At 38.9% G+C, this 20,564-nt stretch overlaps 1 protein-coding gene and 1 pseudogene across 1 annotated transcript; both read right to left on the bottom strand.

Annotated features, from left to right (window-relative positions):
* Positions 1–9,887: 9,887 nt before the first annotated feature.
* Positions 9,888–16,001, bottom strand: LOC109827360. The gene is made up of 5 exons (XM_020394356.1): positions 15,859–16,001; positions 13,443–13,680; positions 13,238–13,359; positions 12,689–12,856; positions 9,888–10,171 (listed from the first exon to the last, which is right to left on the bottom strand). The coding sequence occupies exons 1-5, from the start codon at positions 15,999–16,001 to the stop codon at positions 10,000–10,002; spliced, it is 843 nt and encodes a 280-aa protein (XP_020249945.1). The 3' UTR covers positions 9,888–9,999.
* A 1,016-nt stretch (positions 16,002–17,017) lies between these two features.
* On the bottom strand, positions 17,018–19,968 carry LOC109827361 (annotated as a pseudogene).
* Between the last annotated feature and the right edge of the window lie 596 nt (positions 19,969–20,564).

Here is a 20,564-nt window from a genome sequence, read left to right as displayed (position 1 = left end):
ATGCCTCGCTTTGGTATTCGCGATTCAGAAAATGCGACATTATTTAGTCGGACAGACGATTTATGTCATTTCCAACATAAATCCCGTCCGAGTGTTCATGACCCAACCGGCTTCCATGAATTGGCGTTTGGCCAGATGGGCTTTACTCTTATCGCAATATGACTTGTACTTCAAACAGCAGAAATCTGTTAAAGGACGAGCTATTTGCGACCTTCTGGCAGAAAACCCTACGAAGGATGTAGTCGAATTGTACGACGACCTGCCAGATGAAACTCACGAAGTTAATACCACCTCACATCAACAAGTGTGGCAATTGTACTTCGATGGGGCTTCCCGATCAACCAACGTGGCAAGTGCACCCGGATGTTCTAAAATCTCCTCAGGAGTGGGGGTCGTTTTAGTTTCCCCGGAAAAGCACGTCTTGCCTAGAGCATATTCACTAACCGAACCATGCTCTAATAACGTGGCTGAATATAATGCATTAATAATCAGACTTAATTTCGCCAAAGAGCTGGGGGTCGAATACCTTGAAGCTTTTGGAGATTCTCAACTGGTGGTTAATCAAATACGAGGAGAGTATGAAGTCAGAAATCGAGACCTGATTCCATACCACCAGGTGGCCATTGAGATGGCAAGCTCGTTTGAAGAATTTTTCATCGAGTACGTTCCGCGTCTCCAAAACGCATACGCAGACGCATTGGCAGCATTGTCAGTATCCTTGGCTCAACCTCCCGAAACAGAACAATTGATTACAGTGAGGACTCACCAGCTCATTGTTCCAATCTACAATTCAAATGCTAAAGAAGTATACTCAACTGGAGTTGAACCCGAAGTTCGAGATTGGCGCTTTCCCATTATCGATTACGTCTTACATGGTATATTACCTGAAGATGTAAGAGAAAGGGAATCGATTCGGCGAAGAGCGCCGAGATTTTATTACAACGCCACAGCGCAAATGTTATATCGACGATCGTATGATGGTCTTTTACTTCGTTGTCTATCCAGTAAAGAAGCGGAACAAGCACTCAAAGAGGCACATAATGGGATATGCGGTGCACATCAGCCCGGTCCTAAACTCTGCGACCGACTTAGGAGAATCGGATATTATTGGCCAACTATGGTGAAAGACGCAGTCGATTACGCACGACAATGTGTAGTGTGTCAATTGCATGCAAATTATATGCACATACCCCCTGAATATCTGCATCCTTCGGCGACATCGTGGCCGTTTGAAACTTGGGGAATGGATATAGTAGGTCCTATTTTTCCACCTTCGGTTAAAGGGGACCGTTTCATTCTGGCAATCACCGATTATTTCTCGAAATGGGCAGAAGCAGTTCCACTCCGAGAGGTGAAGACGAGTGATGTGATCAAATTTATCAAACACCATATCATATATCGGTACGGTGTGCCAAGGCGAATAGTGCACGACAACGGTCCTCAGTTTGTGAGCAACGCATTTATCAAATTCTGCGGTAAATTCGGGATTAAGGACGTTTCATCGACTGCTTATAATCCTACAGCTAACGGATTGGCCGAAGCTTTTAACAAGACTATCATCAAAATTCTGGCAAAATTGGTGAAAACCAATAAACGAGATTGGGACGACAAACTCGGCGAAGCTCTCTGGGCTTATCGTATGACCGTCCGCACGCCTACCGCAGCCACCCCGTATGCTTTAACATATGGATGTGAAGCCGTCCTCCCCTTGGAAATACAGATTCCTTCCCTCCGTATCGCTCTCGTAACGGGAATGACGACGGAAGAACATCATCAGAAACGTCTTGAGGAATTAGAGATGTTAGATGAGAAACGCTTGGAAGCTCAACAACAAATCGAGTTTTATCAAGCTAGAATTTCTCGGGCTTTCGATAAAAAGGTCCGACGACGAAGCTTTAAAGAAGGAGATCTAGTTCTCGCCGTTCGAAGACCTATGATTCTCACTTCTAAGAAGAAAGGCAAATTTGAACCTAAATGGGAAGGACCGTTTGTGATAGAAACAGTCTATTCGAACGGTGCATATCGCCTGGTTACCCAAGATGGCAACAAATTGATGATGCCAATAAATGGGAAGTTCCTGAAAAAATATTATCCGTAATATATTCAGGATAACCTATGTAAAGCGGGAAGTTCCTAGAGAATCCTATATAGGATATTTCAGGATAACCCGAGATCAGTTCACTGTTTTAAATGAGAAGCTGGTCATTTGAATAATTCATTGTTTGATTATCACAAAGTTCTTTTACAACTCTTGTTGAGACGAGATTCAAATTTGTAAACAATTAATCTTTCCTCACAAAATCTCTCATCGATCGAATCGTTTGACAAAAAGTACACCAAAATACGTCATGGATTACAATCATTCAAACTTTCACCTTTTACTTGGTCAAACCTTTAAACAGTTAGGACCAGAATCAAAATCCCCTCTCGATTCCTTCAATGAACGAGAGGTCCCCAAACTGAACGATCAAACCTTTAAACAGTTAGGATCGTCTCAAACCCTCATTCGGTCAAACATTTAAACAGTTAGGACCAGAGCCAAAATCCCCTCTCGATTCCTTTAATGAACGAGAGGCCCACAAATCGAGCGATCAAACTTTCCTACGGTTAGGATCGTCTCAAAACTCCCACTTGGTCAAACCTTACTACAGTTAGGACCACAACCAAAATCTTCTTTCGATTCATTTTACGAACGAAGGGTCTACTTTTGAATTGAGTAATCAAACATTATGACAGTTAGGATTATTCAAACCAATCCAGATTCTCTAAGTGGAGATTCCACTTTGAGTTTCCTTTTTACCAGGAGATAGAATATAAAATTCTTCCTCTCCGATTTTGGGTTTATCTCTACCAACAAACAAGAGATCAGGAGATAGAATATAAAATTCTTCCTCTCCGATTTTGGGTTTATCTCTACCAACAAACAAGAGACCAGGAGATAGAATATAAAATTCTTCTTCTCCAATTCGGGGTTTATCTCTACCAACAAACAAGAGACCAGGAGATAGAATATAAAATTCTTCTTCTCCGATTCCGGGTTTATCTCTACCAACAAACAAGAGATTGAGAAATGGAATATATAATTCTTTTTCTCTCCAATTCTGGGTTCATTTTCCTGTATAGGAAATATAACCTACTCTCATTCCAAAATCCATGTTGTTCACACATGGGGGAAGTTATCTCTATCCCTTATTAGAGATAAGCCTACATCTAACACATGTATCCTACATATTCAATATGATAGTTCAAAGTCAAAAAGAGTTTAATTCTTTTAGCGCAACGTTATATGTGAAACGGACTTAGATAATTCACGTACTAGCCCGATTCAAACGGTAATCGGTAAAGGCATATCAAATCCGTTGATGGCTGAGGATTTGCCAAAAATCCTATAAGTATTATGATTATTTACTCTAAACAAGAATGAGTAATCATAATAAAATCTCAATAAACAAGAAAGTTCACTGTATTAACCAAAAGAGTTCAAACAAAACAGCATAAAAAAATAAATTATGTTCTCAAAATTACAATAATTTGTAATGGCGGAGTTCATTTTCTAATTGGGAAAGCCTTGTCGCATAAGCCAGTTCGAGCTCAGGTATCAGATTGGCTTTAAATTTCCTTTCATCGATGCTGCGGATTTTGGCGGCTTCTTGTTCCTTGTCAGCAAAAATCTTGTCCTGAAGATTCAGTTGCCGGAATGTATTCACCTCAGCTTGAGTTACCTCCGCTAGATCAGACTCCAAAAATTCACAAGCATCCTTAGCTTCGGCAAGTTGCTTTTCTAAATGAGCTATCTCTGCCCGACGCGACTCCAAGTCACGATACATGTCTACCTTTATTTGTGCCTTCTTGTCAGGAATAACGCTCGTCGGTTGAGTCACTACACCAGACGATTGTTCACCTGAAACCCCTGATGGTTTCGGATCCAGAGCGACAAGATCTTGAGGAACAAGTTCTGTCAATGAGAAAAGGATGAATAAACACTCCGCAAATATTAATCTAACTTCGAAGCACAACTAGATGAGACATACCAAGTTGAGCCGAAGTAGCAGGAGGTTGCTCTTCCACTGTAGCCTTCGACCCTCCTACTTCATGATCCACTAGAGTTGGAGCAGAAGGCACAACAGGTTCAGCTTCGACAATAGCGAAAGTCGAAGGAGCAATGGTTGGTGGTTCAACTTCAGCTGGGGGACTTGCCATAAGTAAGAAACCCAAACCTTCAGGTTGATCATATTCACCAATGACGGTAGACGCATCAACTTCGTTGGTTGGTCCTACGTCTAAAATTCTTATTTCAGTCCCCCAAGAACAATAAAAGATGAAAGTACAGTTGAAAACTGGAGTCTAAAAGGGTATACCTTTGGATGCACCTACTTCAGCTGAATCAACTCGCGTAGTTGGTCCTGCAGTAGCGGATGGAACCGGAGTTGATAGTATATCGGAGATCTCCTGGTGTACATCTTCAGAAATGTCAAGATCGAAGTCTCGCTCATCGAAATCTCCGATACCCATATCATGGGTAAGTTCTATGTCTTTCGGTTCGTTGACAGGAAGGTCTATTAAGCAGAAGAATCCGTCAACATATATGCAAGAAATATGAAAGAATCAAAACAAATAAAGTGAGATTACCTTCAACAATAGTTGCGGGATTAGCAGCGCTACTACCCGCACTCACCTCCTTTAGTTTAACTAAAAGAAGATAAAACACACAAGTTAGTAGGAGAGGAACATGTTCCGATTCACTTATCTCCCGGAAATGCCCCCCAAATGAGAAAACATCTGTACCTGTGTCGGCAGTTGGTGAGGTCGATGTAGTGGCCGGAGGAGGGGCAGTGTCCACATTGAGGGGTTCTTCACTCATCGCTTTTTGCACCTGTTGAGTGAAGCTGGACTCATCAACATCCATTAAACCCGGAGAAGAAGGCTTGGGCACGATTTCCCCTTCCTCTTCTGATTCAACTGCAATGATAAAAGAATAAATGCGACGCCTTATTCAAAAAAATTCCTCTTCTTCTTCTTCTTCTTCCTCTTCAAGCGCAGACCATCTGACTGTCATCTTGTTAGAAGACGATAAGGGAATATTCTTCTCCATCATTCGAATACCCTTAGAAGGAGCACCGGGTGATTTGGGTGAAGAAGTTCGACGAGTCCTATGAGCCACGGGAGACAGATGGATATCAGCCTCTGCTTCATCTCTACTCTCACCCTCTTCACTGGATGTTTCAAAGTCGTCACTTTCTTCGGAATCAGCTACCTGTTTTCCTTTGCGGGAAGATGTAGCAGGTTCCTTTCCTTTTCTAGATACAATTCTCCGAACCACGGCCTCGGATTCTAGTTCGGAAAGCTTCTTCTTCGCAAGAGGAGTGTTGGCGGCTAAAATCCACCGGCAATAAACAAAGGTCATTTGGAGTTCAGGCTCAGCAACAGGCAGACTAAACTGAGCTCCGGTACAGCCGGCAACATTCCAGAACTAAGCTCGTACTCCATCAATGAGGCTCCCGCAGGTTATCAACCATTTGTTAGGATTCCCGACGTACAGTTGACCGTAGTCGAATTGTCGCGCAAAACGGCAAGGAAAATAAGGCTCAATCCTGCAAAGGTTCTTCGACCGAAAAACTTTATAGCATGGGCGAATGTTCATGAGCCAATGGAAGCTACCCACGTCGAGAGAAGTCCTGTTAGCTCCAGGCATTTCCTCGTCAACGAGTGTATCATTATAGGCACCAGAAAACTGAGGGAAACACTTGTAAAATTCCCAGCACTTGGCATTCTTGAATTGCTTCACCCGGTCAATCCACGGTCGGGAAGGATATAACCACTTACATCCTTCTAAGAGCTGCAACAAGGGGATTTCTGGATCAGACGCGTCAGGTGCTGACATCATGTCCGCTCGATGGAGAACTAGCCACGCCATTAAATATGTGTACGGCAGTTCGACGCTCGACAATGGAATTTTAGTTGAAGGCTCAGCACCCACTTTGGTAAAAGTGGTAGATAGGTTACGCAAACCGCTATGGAGGTCAGCGATCATAGCGGAGAGTAAGGATAACCTACCTCCAACGGCTAGTTGCACGGCGGGAAGAAGAACCTCAAGAGGAAGCGCCTCGGAAGACTGATGCGGCACTACACATTTCTTTAGCCATATGGCCAGATAACCAGAAAGAAGAGTCGCAGGCTTCATTCTCTTGGTGGCTTGCCATAAGAAAGTGCTGAATTTAGTGCCCTTAAGAAAACCGCCTTCAGATGACTTGGTTCTATAAGATTGGGCATTAATCTTCGTAATTAGCCTGTTAACGTCCGAAGGGGTCAGAATCGGTGATTCGCAGACAGCTTCACCGGTCGGGCTCTCGAGATTCTGAAACAAATAGTCAGCGAACTGTTTTAAACTGACTCGAGCTGCCTTCTTACTCTTTACTTCAATCTTGGCTATCGCTATTTGATAGTGACAAGTTAATTCCCAGAGTATGTCATAAGCAGGAGAGCCAGCCTTCTTCATCTTCATGAGCTGACGATTGTTAGGAAAATATTCTTGATAAGGAGTGTTCCCCAATGGCAGTCCAGATACTTGCATCATTTCGTGGAGCGGAAGCCCTAACTCCCCATACTTGGTAAGAAATGTATTGGCCTCCGGAATATAAGACTCAAACAAAGCAAGGAAATGATCTACGCTGACTGGAAGACCATGCATGCTGGCTCGGATCGGAGCATATAACCCCAAATTCCTTAACTCTTGATCCCAACGATTGAGTACATACTTGGTCATCCTAGCCCACCATTTGTCGGGAAGAGAATGAACCCATCCATAACATCTAAATTTCGGAATGGGGAGTTCTCGGCCAACCCGAGCGAGCCTATTCTTTACGGTATTGGCCCTTATCATCAGTTCGTTCTGAGGCCCGCTATCTGGTCCAAATATCCCTGGGTGAAGGCCACGGACATTATGCCTGCCGGTGGAGCCAGGAGCGCTGACATCTTTGCCAATAAATCCACAATGGATATGCTCATGGTCTTCTGTTAGATGCCACGCCATTTTTCTCGAAACAGCCAGATTCCTTAATTGCAGAATTGAATATTGACGAGGGAATGGAGGAAGAAATAGAAAAGCACCTTCATGCTCATTCAACCAAATTTCAGAGCCACGGCAGAGATTGTCTGGATCTTCTATCGAATCTCCGAACAGATAGTCAGGCTTCTTCAACGGTTCGGTAGAATCTCTAGTTGGAGTTAAGGGTGAGTCGGTCAGCAAAGCGCGCAGAGTGCGACGACCTCCCTCACGAATCAACTCTGGAACACTATTATCACAGTCTTCACTAAACTGGCGAGCCTCTCTAACCAGAAAGTCGCCGCGAAAGGAGGCGTGAAGAGTACCACTCTGGCCTGGATCCTCTCTATCAGAGAAGGCCACAGAGGGAAAGGGGACTACAAAGAAAAGTTGGAAAACAGTTGTGTAAAAGAGGCTAAACAGAACAAAACCTCGCTCTAAGTGACCGCGGCACCATTTACTGTCGTGCGTTACCGCGGCAGGGTATGTTGCCGCGTTCAGCCGCGGCAGCACGTACTGCCGCGGTAACTAAACAGCGGCCTTTGATTTTGAAAAGGCACAAGTTCGACGAGAACTCGCACCTTGACTGTGGTACATGTCTTGATTGAATAAGATATGTGTTTTGAAGCGTCAATCCTCTCGATGGAGGATGTCAACTCTTCTCGAATGCCTCTCAAAGGAGGCAAACGAGGTTATACATGCAAAAACAGTAGTTTTGAAAGGGGGGAAGTGTTGAAAACTCACCTCCAAATGAAGCGGCAGCGGCCTCCGTCTCTTCAGATGCGGGGACTGCAGATTTACCCTTGGGAGCACGAACTTTCTTGAGAGACATGGTGAAATCAACCTGAAAAGCAAAGAAAATTAGGGTTTTTGTGAAATCCCAAACAAAAAAATGAAATCGGACCCTAAAGCACGAGACGTAGGGGCCGTTTTTACCTGGGGTTGGAGGAAATCAAGTCTGATCAAAGGAAGAGATCAAAATCAAAGAGAATTCAAAACCCTAGAATTCAAAACCTCAGATCCGTTCGAACAGAAAATAGCCCAAAGATGACGAGGTGGAAAGGGGAAAAGCCAGAAAAATCCTTTTATAGGATTTTGGAGAAGGTTTCGAACTCAAAGAGGCGGGGAAGAATGACCCGAAACAGCCCAAACCAGTCTTATAAATCTGACTGGCCGAGAGCGCGACAGTCTATGTTGCCGCGCTAAAGCGCGACAGTGTAAGCTGCCGCGGCAGCTAACACACCATGGTTCACTCTGGCATGTATAAATACTGTGCATGCACGATAATTCTTCGACGTTTGAACATATACATCTCCTGCTGTATTTGGAACACATACCCGAACACTCCGATGAGTATATGAGTATAAACTGCATCTCCCTGAACCTCCCAACGGGTATATGAGGTTAAACTGTTTCCCAAACACTCCGATGAGTATATGAGTATAAACTACATCTCCATGAACCTCCCAACGGGTATATGAGGTTAAACTGTTTCCCGAACACTCCAATAGAGCATATGAGTATAAACTATTTCTCCATTTTTCAACAACAGTTCTGATTCAAGACTTCGACAACGGCCACGCGATAAACGCAGTACCGGAGGAATTTTAGCTATTCTACAAAGCACTGAGTAGACTAAAAGATAAAGAAGTCAAGGATTGAAGCCATTCACAGATCATTCTACGCAACTTCCTCAACAAAGCACTGGAGAAATTGCAAGGAAAGCTTATCATATCCAAAGTGTCCCAGACTCCTCTCTAACTAGGGTGCCGCGGCTATGTTAAAGGAGTGTTGCAGCAGTTACGAAACAGTTATATGATGATTTTTGAGGCCCACGTGGCAGCATACCAGAAACAGAACGTGTGCTGACGTGGACAAGCAGTTAAACCACGAAAAAAGTGGTTAAAGGTCGTGGGAGAACGATTTTAAGCACGATGGAACGTGCTGATAACTGTCTCTTTGGCCGCGGCAGCCTATACTGCCGCGCCAATAGCCGCGGCAGTGTAGACTGCAGCGGCCAAAGAGAAAACATCAGGTCGGTTATTTTGCCCCCGTTTCAACTGTGGTGCACTGAGACCCCTATAAATACCTCCCTACACACGAAATAAAAGGGGGAGAGCATTTTGGAGCAGAAGAGGCTTGAGCTTTTAGTGATTTTGAAGAAGAGAGAGAACTTTCACCATTTGACAAGCATCATTCGGTGATTCCTAGAGATCTAAGCTCAGACTTGATCTTTGGAAGAACAGACATCTTACATCGATAAGATATTCGTTTTCAAATCTTTACTTCGATAAACGAAGGAGAGATCCCTAAACACCCTCACGATCTTTGAATCGGTGGTCAACGAGCCAAAGCACTCACGGCACAGGCAAAGTCCCACAAAGCAGGAGTTGATAGACAATTTCTGTGTTATTTTCTCGAGAGTTGTAATTTTTGTTTAGTTTCATTGTAATTTCGTGTAAACAAATCAAAGTTTAATGGAATCGACAATGGAGTCAACTTTCGCTGAAAACAATTAGGCTTCAGATTCTTGTTCCATTTGAAAAACAAGAATTCTTATCGATCTTTCTCTCTTATTGTGCACCAGAAACTCTGCCGAAATTTCCGCTGCGCACAACAAATTTGCAGTACTACATGCCACCCGAGATCTTTTATGTTGATGCACACTTTGATATTCAACAGAGCCAACGTATGCGAGATGAAAGCAACCGTTTCTATGTAAATGTGGAAGGGATACGCGAAGAAAATAGATCGATCAGAGAAAGAGAAAAAAGCATATGTTACATAATTTCTTTGAAAAACAAGTTATCAATAAATGAGACTGCAATACGTGAACACAGAGATGTTGAGCGTCAAACAGGATAGGATAATACAGGTTTTATGATGGAATACACTTTTTTCGGTTTATTTAATTACATAATCCATGCGACCCACAGTATATGCTGCCATTTTTCACTCTAGTATTCAGGAAGACCTATACATATACTTGTTAGGATATATGAGCTACAACGCAGATGTTGGCAGGTTGAGTTATGCAGTCCTCCTTGAAACTTGACCCATCGAAGTGCTCTCCATGATTCCATCGGCACTGCCCAACTCAAAACCATCTCGTCTATGGAACTCCTTGATCTGCACCAAAAAAAGTCGGTTTCTCTTAAACAGAAAACAACTTACTTGAAGTAACAAAGATACTAAATTGGTTTTTCTAGGAACAGTAATGAATCGTACAAGAAGCTGAAAGAGGATACAATGTGATTATGTGAACCTTCAAACCTTAGCAGTAATTTGTACTGAGTTTACAGCTTAGACATAAAATGCAAAAAGCCCATCACCATGCAGGTGATAGAAAAAAGAGATTCCAGGGCACAATTGCAATTTTCTTCCACATATTTAAAGACTGGTTGGAGTTCTATATGTTTTGCAACAAAAACATTAGGCTGAGTTTACAGATCACACTAGAACAGTATGGATATCTTCAATCACTAGTTTATTTTTCGTTGAACCATTACATACCAAAGTTTCTACATATATGTGTGCAAGTTAAAACATTATCATCGTGTCCTCTTCTCTTTTCCATGTCAGATGTCAAACTCCCGATCTTCACTCAAAAAAATGCTGATGTATTCATAGAATCTGAGAGGCGAGTAAAATACAATGGATCGTAGAATGTCTTGCACATGCATAATGATGAGCACTGGAGTTTCATATCAATATAAAATAACCAAGAAACATGCACCCGAACACCTGTATACAGATGAAACTCGGGAACATCTTTACTTGCGAACAATTAAGGCAAACACGATAAAGCTAAAAACAATGATAGTGCAAAAGAGAAGGAAAAAAGTCTCTTTTTTGAAGTTAAACAGGTTTAAAGCTAATAATAAATACACAAATAAATAACTTCAAAGGTAGTCTAGAAGCTAGCCTCTGCAATATCTTGCTTAAAAGTTGACGAAAGTCTATCTATAAAAGAATGATATTTGGGTGTTCACCCCTTTCAAATATTCCTGACTACACAAGAATCATACTTGGATATATATCACCCTTATAGAAGTTCCTAACAATGCGATATTTTCGAACACTTTGCACCAGCACTAACAAAAAGGCAGTCACAACTCAAGGAGTTTCCAGTACACACAGATCAGAGGTTAGTCAGGTAAAGCTATAAAAGGAGGAGAAAATCTCAAATCTCTTCATCTGCTAATTTTTTGTACTGCAGAAATATACGGTGTTCCGCAAACTCAAAGTACGAACAAGGAACAGACTCAGTGACACCATCAGCAAAAGTGAACAAGGTCGAATCTGCCACGGTTAAACTCTGCAACAGAAGGCCATCAGGGCTCACTGTTTACAAAGGCAAAACCAAAAAGATCAGAGAGTCTGATATATCCCCATTGCTTAAAGACCATAATCACTTGAAAGACTTGTGGAAATCAACTGTTAGAAAAGATGTCAAATACAGTGAGTAAATTAGTAAAAAAAATGGAGCATGTGATTCAACCAGTGTTGGTTCACTACAACAAAAGTTGTAGATGTCCACACTTATTTTTTGACACATATGAAATATGAAAGTGCCATTTTATTTGCAAAGAATTAAACAATAGTGACACATAAAAAATGTAGCATATCACGACACATAATTGTGTTATTTGATCTACAATTAAATATAAATTGAAAAAGACTAATAGTCTAACATGTATTGTGAGAGAACCTATTAGTGAGCTTAAATAATAAATCTTAGATTTTAATTATGATGATGATTAATATTTATGACAGCATATAATCTAAAAAAACTCTATAGTTAAGTGTGCTTTAGTTTGGTGAGACTACTAGTATGGGTGACCTTCTAAGAAGTTATTTATAATGTTAAATGATGTTACTCTTTATATGTTTATGGTCTAGACATAACTACGTGTCACTACTTTTGACACATATATGTGTCATGAGTTTTGTGATACATGTATGTGTCACCACTCTCGACATATATATGTGTCGTGAGTTTTGTGACACATTCTCATGTGTAGAGAGACGCTCTCCGTACGTGCTCTAACTACACTTTTGGTATGTGTCGTGCTCTATTTGTGCCATATAAAAATGTGTCACGTAGAGACAAAAAATATATTATAAATGACAACTTTTATTGTAGTGGATGTTCGATCAATCGAAACAAATTTGTATAGTTTCATAGAAAAAGACAAACAAAAATCAATGTCCAGAAAATAAAAATCAGTTTCATCTTATGAGAGGTACCTAATCCCGAAGTTACGGTGAGGGTTGAAGGTCATAATTTTATATTTTCATGTTCCCGCAGGTTGACCGTCCTTTTGGCGCCTAAACCTGAATTCACGCAGCATGTTAGAGCTATCTTTTCTTTTTTAAATTTGCTTTAAATTCATGGTCCGTGGAATTTGACTTGATGTCACTTATCTCTCTGCCTGAGACCTTCCTCATACCTTGTTACAGGGATATGTTTTTATGAGAATAATAAAGTTGCAGCCCCACTCTCTGTTACCAAGAGAAAACAGTAGCAAATTGTCGAGGTGACACAATATAGACTTGGTATTTAACTATTTATGTTGCGGCATAGCAAAGTTAATTTTCGACAAATTACTCATCTAAAAGGTTGATAACAAACGTTGAGCAAACCTTTCATTTTTCAAGGTCCCTCCTTCAGAGTTTAATATATACCCTTGATCATGAATAAATCGAGTAAGACTTTCCATGCTCCCAATGTGTGACTTCAGCCGATGAACAGATATAGTGACATGATTCACTGTATAATTAACAAGAGTCCATGCAGCATACTCACTTTCCCTGGGGAAAAAAATAACAGGAAAAAAAAATTACTACTCCAATCAACTCAATTAACAATGATCTTCTGGGAAACAACTTCATCTAGAAGTGCAAGCCCCAAAATTGTGAGGAAGCAAAACAAAAACTAGTTAAAAAAACAAATTAAACAAAAAAAAAACCAAAAACACTAAGTGTGAAAGAAAGCACGTGAAATCGGAGACATGAAGTACAACTGATAAAGCCTTATTTGTATGCTTAAAGTAGCAGTTGAGCACTAATAATGTATATCAATACTTCTAGTAACTGTCTGTCTTCAACTATATTCCCAAGAAAACTAATAGAATGAGTAAAACCACTTTTGCATAATCACACGTGAAGATAAAAGAACATAGGAATAATTACCTTGACAACTGTTGATAATCAGCATATGTTGGCTTCTCCCATGTTAAACATCCCAAAGTACTTGCGAGGACCGCATATTTGTTTCCATTTGCAGACATCTTAACGTATTTTCTAATTATTTCCTGCATGCATAAGCAATATTCATTGATGAAACGAGAACAATGAAAAATAGAAAGTAGAAATTGCAATTCTTGAGAGTAGCTACCTGGCTTTGAGAACTCAACTCATCCACAAGAAGCTCTGCTACAACAAAACTAGGCAAAGGAGAGCTACAGGCACTACTATACTCAGTCTTCGGAGGAACAAACTGTTGGCCTTCTTGTTTTGATGATGATTTTACAAATAATTTAAGACTAATATTGGTTTTAGCATTTTGGTTTTGTGTTGTTTTATATACACAGGAATATGAGCTATACTGACATTGAAGCTTGTGCAAATCCAGTCAAACAAGATCAAGCTTCTCATGATATTGTATTGGTATATCTAGTATAGGATTTATATATCGTGTGCAATTCTTTAAGCTCAATACACACACTTATATTTGTGATTTTTCTCAAAACATAGGTACTTTTATGCAAATTCTATGTTAATATGTTTTGGACTATATATACATCATAAACATATTTTATTATGTCCATAAAAATATTCCATAAATTTTCAAAACTTGTTTTGAGTCAAAAAAATCAAAAATCACATGTTTACATAAACACGTATTTTAGTGTTTTTGCAGAATACAGTGATTTTTACAAATGATAAATGCAAATTGAAAAATTCTTCTTTCAACATGTTTGTATTCATGATTATAAACTTTTCCCAAAGTTTTATATTTTTAAAAAATTATTTACTATTTTTTAAGGCCTCTCAATAGTCTGATTTTGGACATGCACAGTCCCTGTGCATGTTCATAAGTCGACTTATCAGGTGGGATAAGTCGACTTATGAACTGCCCTGGGATGTGCATTTTCTCTCGACCAAGTCTATTTGTCAAGCGTTGTAAGTCGGCTTGTAGAAAGTCGATCATAAGTCGACTTATACATTGTTCTTCTGCATGTTATTTTCCTCTGCCAAGTCGACTTATGTGCTCTGTTAAGTCGACTTGTAACTAGCTGTTGGCATGGTAACGGTTAGTTTCCAGCTTTGATTATTTTAATATTTTTAAGTGTTTTTGTTGGATTCTTGGGCTGGTTTCTTCAAACCTATAAATACCCCTTTGCATTAACTATTTTAACTACCCAAGAGAGTTTTAAACAAGTTTTAAAAGAGTTTAAAAGTTTGATTTAGTTTATTTTAAGTTTGGTGTTTGGTTTTCACAAAGAGGAGCTTATATCTTTGGTTGAGGAATTCATCCTCAACATTTCATCATCCACTCTTTGTGTTTATAGAGAAGTTTCCCTAACTCAATTATCTAGCATTTTATTCTTGAATTTCATATCTATTTTATTACTAGTTCTTTTTGAGTTAGATTTTATTTGTACTCATTTATCACATACACATCCCTATTGAGCTTTTAGGATTACATACACTATATTGTGGGTTGTGGTGAGTGATATTGTGAGAGTGAGCTTCATTGTGTTCTCATTCATTATTAGAGAATAAATTATTGTATTTGAGCTTCATTTGTGAGTATCATATTAGAGAATAAATTATTGTATTTGAGCTTCATTTGTGAGTATCACTTTGTAATACACATTTACACCGAAAGGAGTGTGTGGTGAGGACATAGTCGATACCAAGAGGAGTGACGTCGGTAGTAAAGCCTAGTGAGAGGTAGTAAAGCCGAGCACTTGAAGGAGGCGATACGTGAGGACTAACACTTAAGATTGTAGTTTGTGTGTGTACATTGTGAGTGTTTTGTAGAGTTTTCGGTAAACTAAAAAACCGAGTGTGTAGAGAAGTTCCGGCTTTCAAACCAGATGTGTCGATATAGTGGAGATCTCCTTGAGGTGAGGAGCGGAGACGTAGGTTAAGGGTTGCCTGAACTCCGTGATCATATCTTGTGTTTGAGTTTGCTTTGTGTATATTTATTTTGTGCTTGTAATTTACATTCTTGCTCATAACTCATTCATATATCTTTTGCAAGAATTAATTAATCAAGAAAGTTTTTAATTGGCATAAAATCGGGATTAAATTAGCATAAACCCTATTCAACCCCCCTAGGGTCTTTCACAAACCACAAAACTTTAAGCTTTTTCGCTGGAAACCTCAACTCATCTCGTTGAGTACAACCAAAATCCAAGAAGAATTTCGCAATGGAATCAATCCCATGACCATCTACCTGCAGATTGAAAAATATATATATTTAAATTACAAATAATATTCAGTGAAAACTAAAAGGGTTTTTTGTTTATAAAAGGAAAGTTTTAACTTGATTTATTTTTAAACTCGCCCACTTCCAAAACCATTCTTAAACTCAAAATATATATGCTGAATTATTTTTAAACCCAACTATAATGTCTTAAACCCCAATAAAGCTACTGGTACACTAAATAAAGTAACTTTGACACAAAATATACCTACTTATACAACAACTATAGCAACTTAAAGGTCAGTATGGCAACTGAAACAGAAACTGAGCTTATAAATAACTCAATATGAATATTTAAAATTTAAACTAAATGTACCTTTTCAAAATGAATCCTTGATCTCTTAACGCAAGTGTTCGGAAAGTGAAGTGAGCATAGCACTCAGGACTTCCCTCCGCCATGCTCACAGCTTCAATAATTGATTTTGCAGTCGGATTCCTACTCAAATACACCTTCTCCATGCTCAAGATCACGGACCTAAGCAACGATTGAGCCTGTGATAGATAAAAACGTAATCTTTTTTTTTAACATGATTTATAACTGTTGAAGAAATTAAGATAGAGGAATAGTGTTAATACTATAGGAGAGGAATGGGGAACGGGGATTCTCTAAGCTGTTGTTGCCGCTGATGATGATGACTCCATATTTTTGAACTTAGATTATATAAGATGTGCTGAGTTTGCTGATTATATAATAGGCCATGAGTCGGAGTTTATGTTTCTAATACATATAATATATGTTTGACTTGTAATTAATAAGTGGTAGTTAGAGAGCACCAATCCATCACAATAATTCAAACAAATAAGGGTAAATTTAACAAAATCCCCTTTAAGTTTGACCGGTTTTGCAATAACCCTCTAAATGTTAAAATTGTCACTTATGTTTGGGTGTTTCTGAAAACTCCCAAAGCGTTTCCAATTTCCTCAACTAACCCCACTGAAGTTTGAAGAGTTTCTGCAAAATGTCACACAAATAGTGTTTCACCCTTTTTAACTCTGCACCCTGAAGTCTATTTTGATAATTTGACACCCCAAATTACAAAATACTGATGTTTATTTTGTTCGAGAATCTCAACATACAAACGGTATGGGATACAAAATTTCTTACAAAATTTAGTTTTTTGAATTTGGAAAAAGTGAGACAAATTAAGGCTTTAGGCATCGAATTTGGGTATCAAATTGTCAAAATAGAACTTCAAAGTAAGGAAGTTAGAAAAGGGTGAAGCAAGGAGTCAGCAAAATGATAAATCCTCACCATTTTACATCAGAATTGGCAGTACTACCACCTGAGATCCTTTTGTGCTGATGCACACATTTATGAGATGAAAGAAATCATTTCTACGCAAATGTCCAAGCAATAGACGAAGAAAATAAAATCGACAAATATCTGAGCAAATAACAAACTACACACAGTTTAATCGGAAATCAGGATATCAGTTTATGAAACTGCAAGACAAGACTGTATGAACAAATAGATGTTGAAGATATAACAGGATAGGATAGTACAAGTTTTATTGATGGCTTGTACTTTATAGCTTACTGAATTGCATATTACATGTCCAAACACAGTTTTACGTATACAGGAAGACCTATATACATGCAACTATGCAAGGATACATGGCTATGATGCTGATGTTGGTAATCTCATTTATGCAGCTTTTCTTGAAAGTTGATCCTTGTACTCTCCATGATTCCGTAGGCATTGCTCACATCAAAACCATCTCGTCTATGAAACTCCTCGATCTGCACCAAACAAAGACAGTTCTCTTAAACACAGGAAACTATTTACGATGCTAGACGATAGAGCAGCATTTTGTTGAGACTTGAAACCTCAACAAGTGAGCATGATCCTGTATGGAAACAAGAACATAGCTACCGTCTTGGTTACTCTAGTAATAGTAATAAAAAGACTGGATGATGCAATGTGAACCGAAGATGTAAAGAGAGGAGAAGAATTCAAACCTCTTCATCTGCTAATTTTTCATTCTGAGGCAATATAAGGCGTTCTGCAAATTCAATGTACGAACAAGGAACAGATTCAGTAACACCATCAGCAAAAGTGAACAAGGTCGAATCAGCCACAGCTGAACTCTGCAACAGAAGGCCATCAGGGCTCACTGCTTGCAAAAGGCAAAAACAAAAAGATCTGAGAATCGTATATATTTCCAAACTATGACAATTTTCAGGTCCAGTCAAACAACAAATTGAAATTGAAATATAATATAATATGCATCTTTCTGTTGCTTCATAGCACATATTTTATGCTGTATTACTGAAATCCGAGAGAATTTCATAGTATTTCCAGGTGAATGAATAATAAATACATGTAAAACATCCATAAATGAGATTACTCTGTGAACATTACATAGAAGCTCCTAAAAGGTTAATGAAAATAGTGGGCAACAAACCGCAAGAAAAAGGAGAAAAAAAAAGTTTGGTGGCAAACCTTTCAGTGTCCCTCCTTCGGAGTTTAATATATACCCTTGATCTTCGAGGAACTGATTAAGATTTCTAATGCTCCTAATATGTGATTTCAGTCGATGAACAGATATAGCGAAATGATTCACTAAATAACCATGAACAAGTACCCATGCAGCAAACTCACTTTCCCTGGAAAATTAAAAAGAACAAGAACAACAGAATATTACTACTCTTATCAACTCAATAATGATGACCTTTTGGAAGACCACTTCATCCAGTTAACACTATGCTTAAAACAGGACTTGAACAAGGAGTTCTTACTCCTAGGGCTCAGATGCCATATACAAAACAACGTCACCTAAAATTCGAGTTATTGAGTTGTTGCAATAGCAATGTACATCAATACTCACATCAACTTTCTTCGACATATTGTTCAATATTCCAAAGCAAACATATAGAATGACTGAATGCATGCACAACTACTCTTGGATAATCACATAGAAGTATATAAAAAAGAAAAGTCTACCTGGATAACTGTTGATAATCAGCAAATGTTGGTTTCTCCCAGGTTAAACATCCCAAAATACTTGCGAGGACCGCATATTTGTTTCCATTTGCATCCATCTTAACATATTTTCTTATTATTTCCTATATGCATAAGCAATAGTCATCGATGAAAAGAAAAACATGAAACTAGAAACTAAAATTTGCCACAATATCACAACAAAAAGCATAGAAACTATAAATGATTGCAATTTGTTGACAGTGAATACCTGACTTTGAGAACTCAACTCATCCACAAGAAGCTCTGCAATAAAAACCCGAGGCAAAGGCAAGCTAATAGTATTACTATACTCGGTCTCCGGAGGGGCAAACCAAAAACATTTCAGCTTTTTTGCTGGAAACCTCAGTTCGTCTCGTTGAGTATAACCACAATCCAAGAAGAATTTTGCAACGGAATCAATCCCATGACCATCTATCTTCAAACTCAAAAAAAATATAAACAACAAAATAGAATCAAGGAAAACTTTTACGGCCTCTTTTTGCATATAAACTCATCGTTTTACCTTAGTTATTTTTAAAATCACCCCCATCCAAAAATCATTCTTAAACCGAAAATATATTTTTTGAATTATTTCTAAAATCCAAATAAAGCTACTCATACAACAAATAAAGCACCTTTCACCCAAATATACCTACTTATATACAACAACTGTAGCAACTGAAATAGAAATTGGGTTTATAAGTAGTTCCATATGAATATTTTGTTATAAACCCAGAAATAAAACAAAATGTACCTTTTGAAGATGAATCCTTAATCTCTTACCGCGAGTGTTCGGAAAGTGAAGTGATCGTAGCAAACAGGACCTCCATCGGCTGAGCTCACAGCTTCGATGATAGATCTTATGGTCGGATTCCTACTCAAATATGCCTTCTCCATGCTCGAGATCGCCGACCTAAGCAAAGATTGAGATTGCGAGGCCTGAAACAGACAAAACAAAAAAGCAAACATTTTTACCAAATTCCTACTTTTTTTAAGGAAGTTGAAAGTGAGAAATAGTATGAGTACCATTGGAACTTGGTCGGCGACAACGGCGGGGGCTAGGTATCCTCGATGCTACTGCTGCAGCTTCTGTTGATTCACATATTTTTGTATTGAGATTAATATTTTAGGGAAATTTGTCTCCAAGGCCCCAAGTATATCTTCCTTTCAAGTACTCTCTCCCTCTCTCTTCTACTATTAACCGGAACCCAAAAATCTCAAGTTTTATTTCTCTCTACCGAATTTCAATTTAGAGTAGGGTTTGCGCGGCGAAAATGTTGTCTAAGAAAGAACTTGATCACGATTTCAAAGTCGTTCATCGAGTGGACGGCAGGGGCAAGACGATGGCGGTCATGAAAGACGGTCTAAGCAAAAAAAATAAAGCAAAATCTTCATTGTCGATCACAGTTCGTGAGCGAAGTGGTAAAGTATTTCTGTTAAATCCAAGTCAAAGTTAACCAAGTCCCGTAAGTTCCATGTTTAAATTGTTAGGGCTTGTTTGGATTGAGGGGAATGAGGGTGAAGGGAAGTTAGGGGAACCATTCACTTCCATTCACCTGTTAAGTTAATTCACCCTAGTTCCCCTTGGTTCACCCCCTAATAGTATAAAATTTGTTACCCCCAAATTGGGGTGTAACCAAGGGGAAGGGAATTCCCTTCCCTTCCATTCCCTTCCCTTCTCTCAGTTTCCCTTAACTTCCCTTCACCCCTTACAAATTCAAACAGGCCCTTAAGGTAGTAAAATTTATATGAATGATTTTTGTTCCATGTTTAAGTATTTCTGTTAAGGTGTATAATTCCTCATGTAAAGTATAATATATTTCATGTTAAGTCTATTTCATCTCCTATTAAGCGTAAATTATTTATTATGAAGTTTTAGTTTTTTCATGTTAAGTCTAATTAGATTCATGTTAAGTATAATTAAGTTAGTGTTAATCCTAATTAGATTCATGTAAATTACCTTCATTTAAGAGTAAGTGTGGAATGGATTTAATCGAAAATTAACTATATTTAATAGGGAGTGGTATGGGTTCATTATCATATATTTAACTGGTAGTGAA

This window comes from Asparagus officinalis, unplaced genomic scaffold (assembly GCF_001876935.1).
Source record: "Asparagus officinalis unplaced genomic scaffold, Aspof.V1 AsparagusV1_Un162, whole genome shotgun sequence".
Taxonomy (NCBI): domain Eukaryota; kingdom Viridiplantae; phylum Streptophyta; class Magnoliopsida; order Asparagales; family Asparagaceae; genus Asparagus; species Asparagus officinalis.
This window is presented reverse-complemented; position numbering and strand designations above follow the sequence as displayed.

Coding starts and splice junctions, on each gene's coding strand:
- LOC109827360 (XM_020394356.1), bottom strand. CDS start 16,001: ATGGAGAAGGTGTATTTGAGTAGGAATCCGACTGCAAAATCAATTATT. Junction 13,360..13,442: donor AGTTGAGTTCTCAAAGCCAG/GTAGCTACTCTC, acceptor TTATGCATGCAG/GAAATAATTAGAAAATACGT. Junction 10,172..12,688: donor GGGACCTTGAAAAATGAAAG/GTTTGCTCAACG, acceptor TTTTTGGTGCAG/ATCAAGGAGTTCCATAGACG.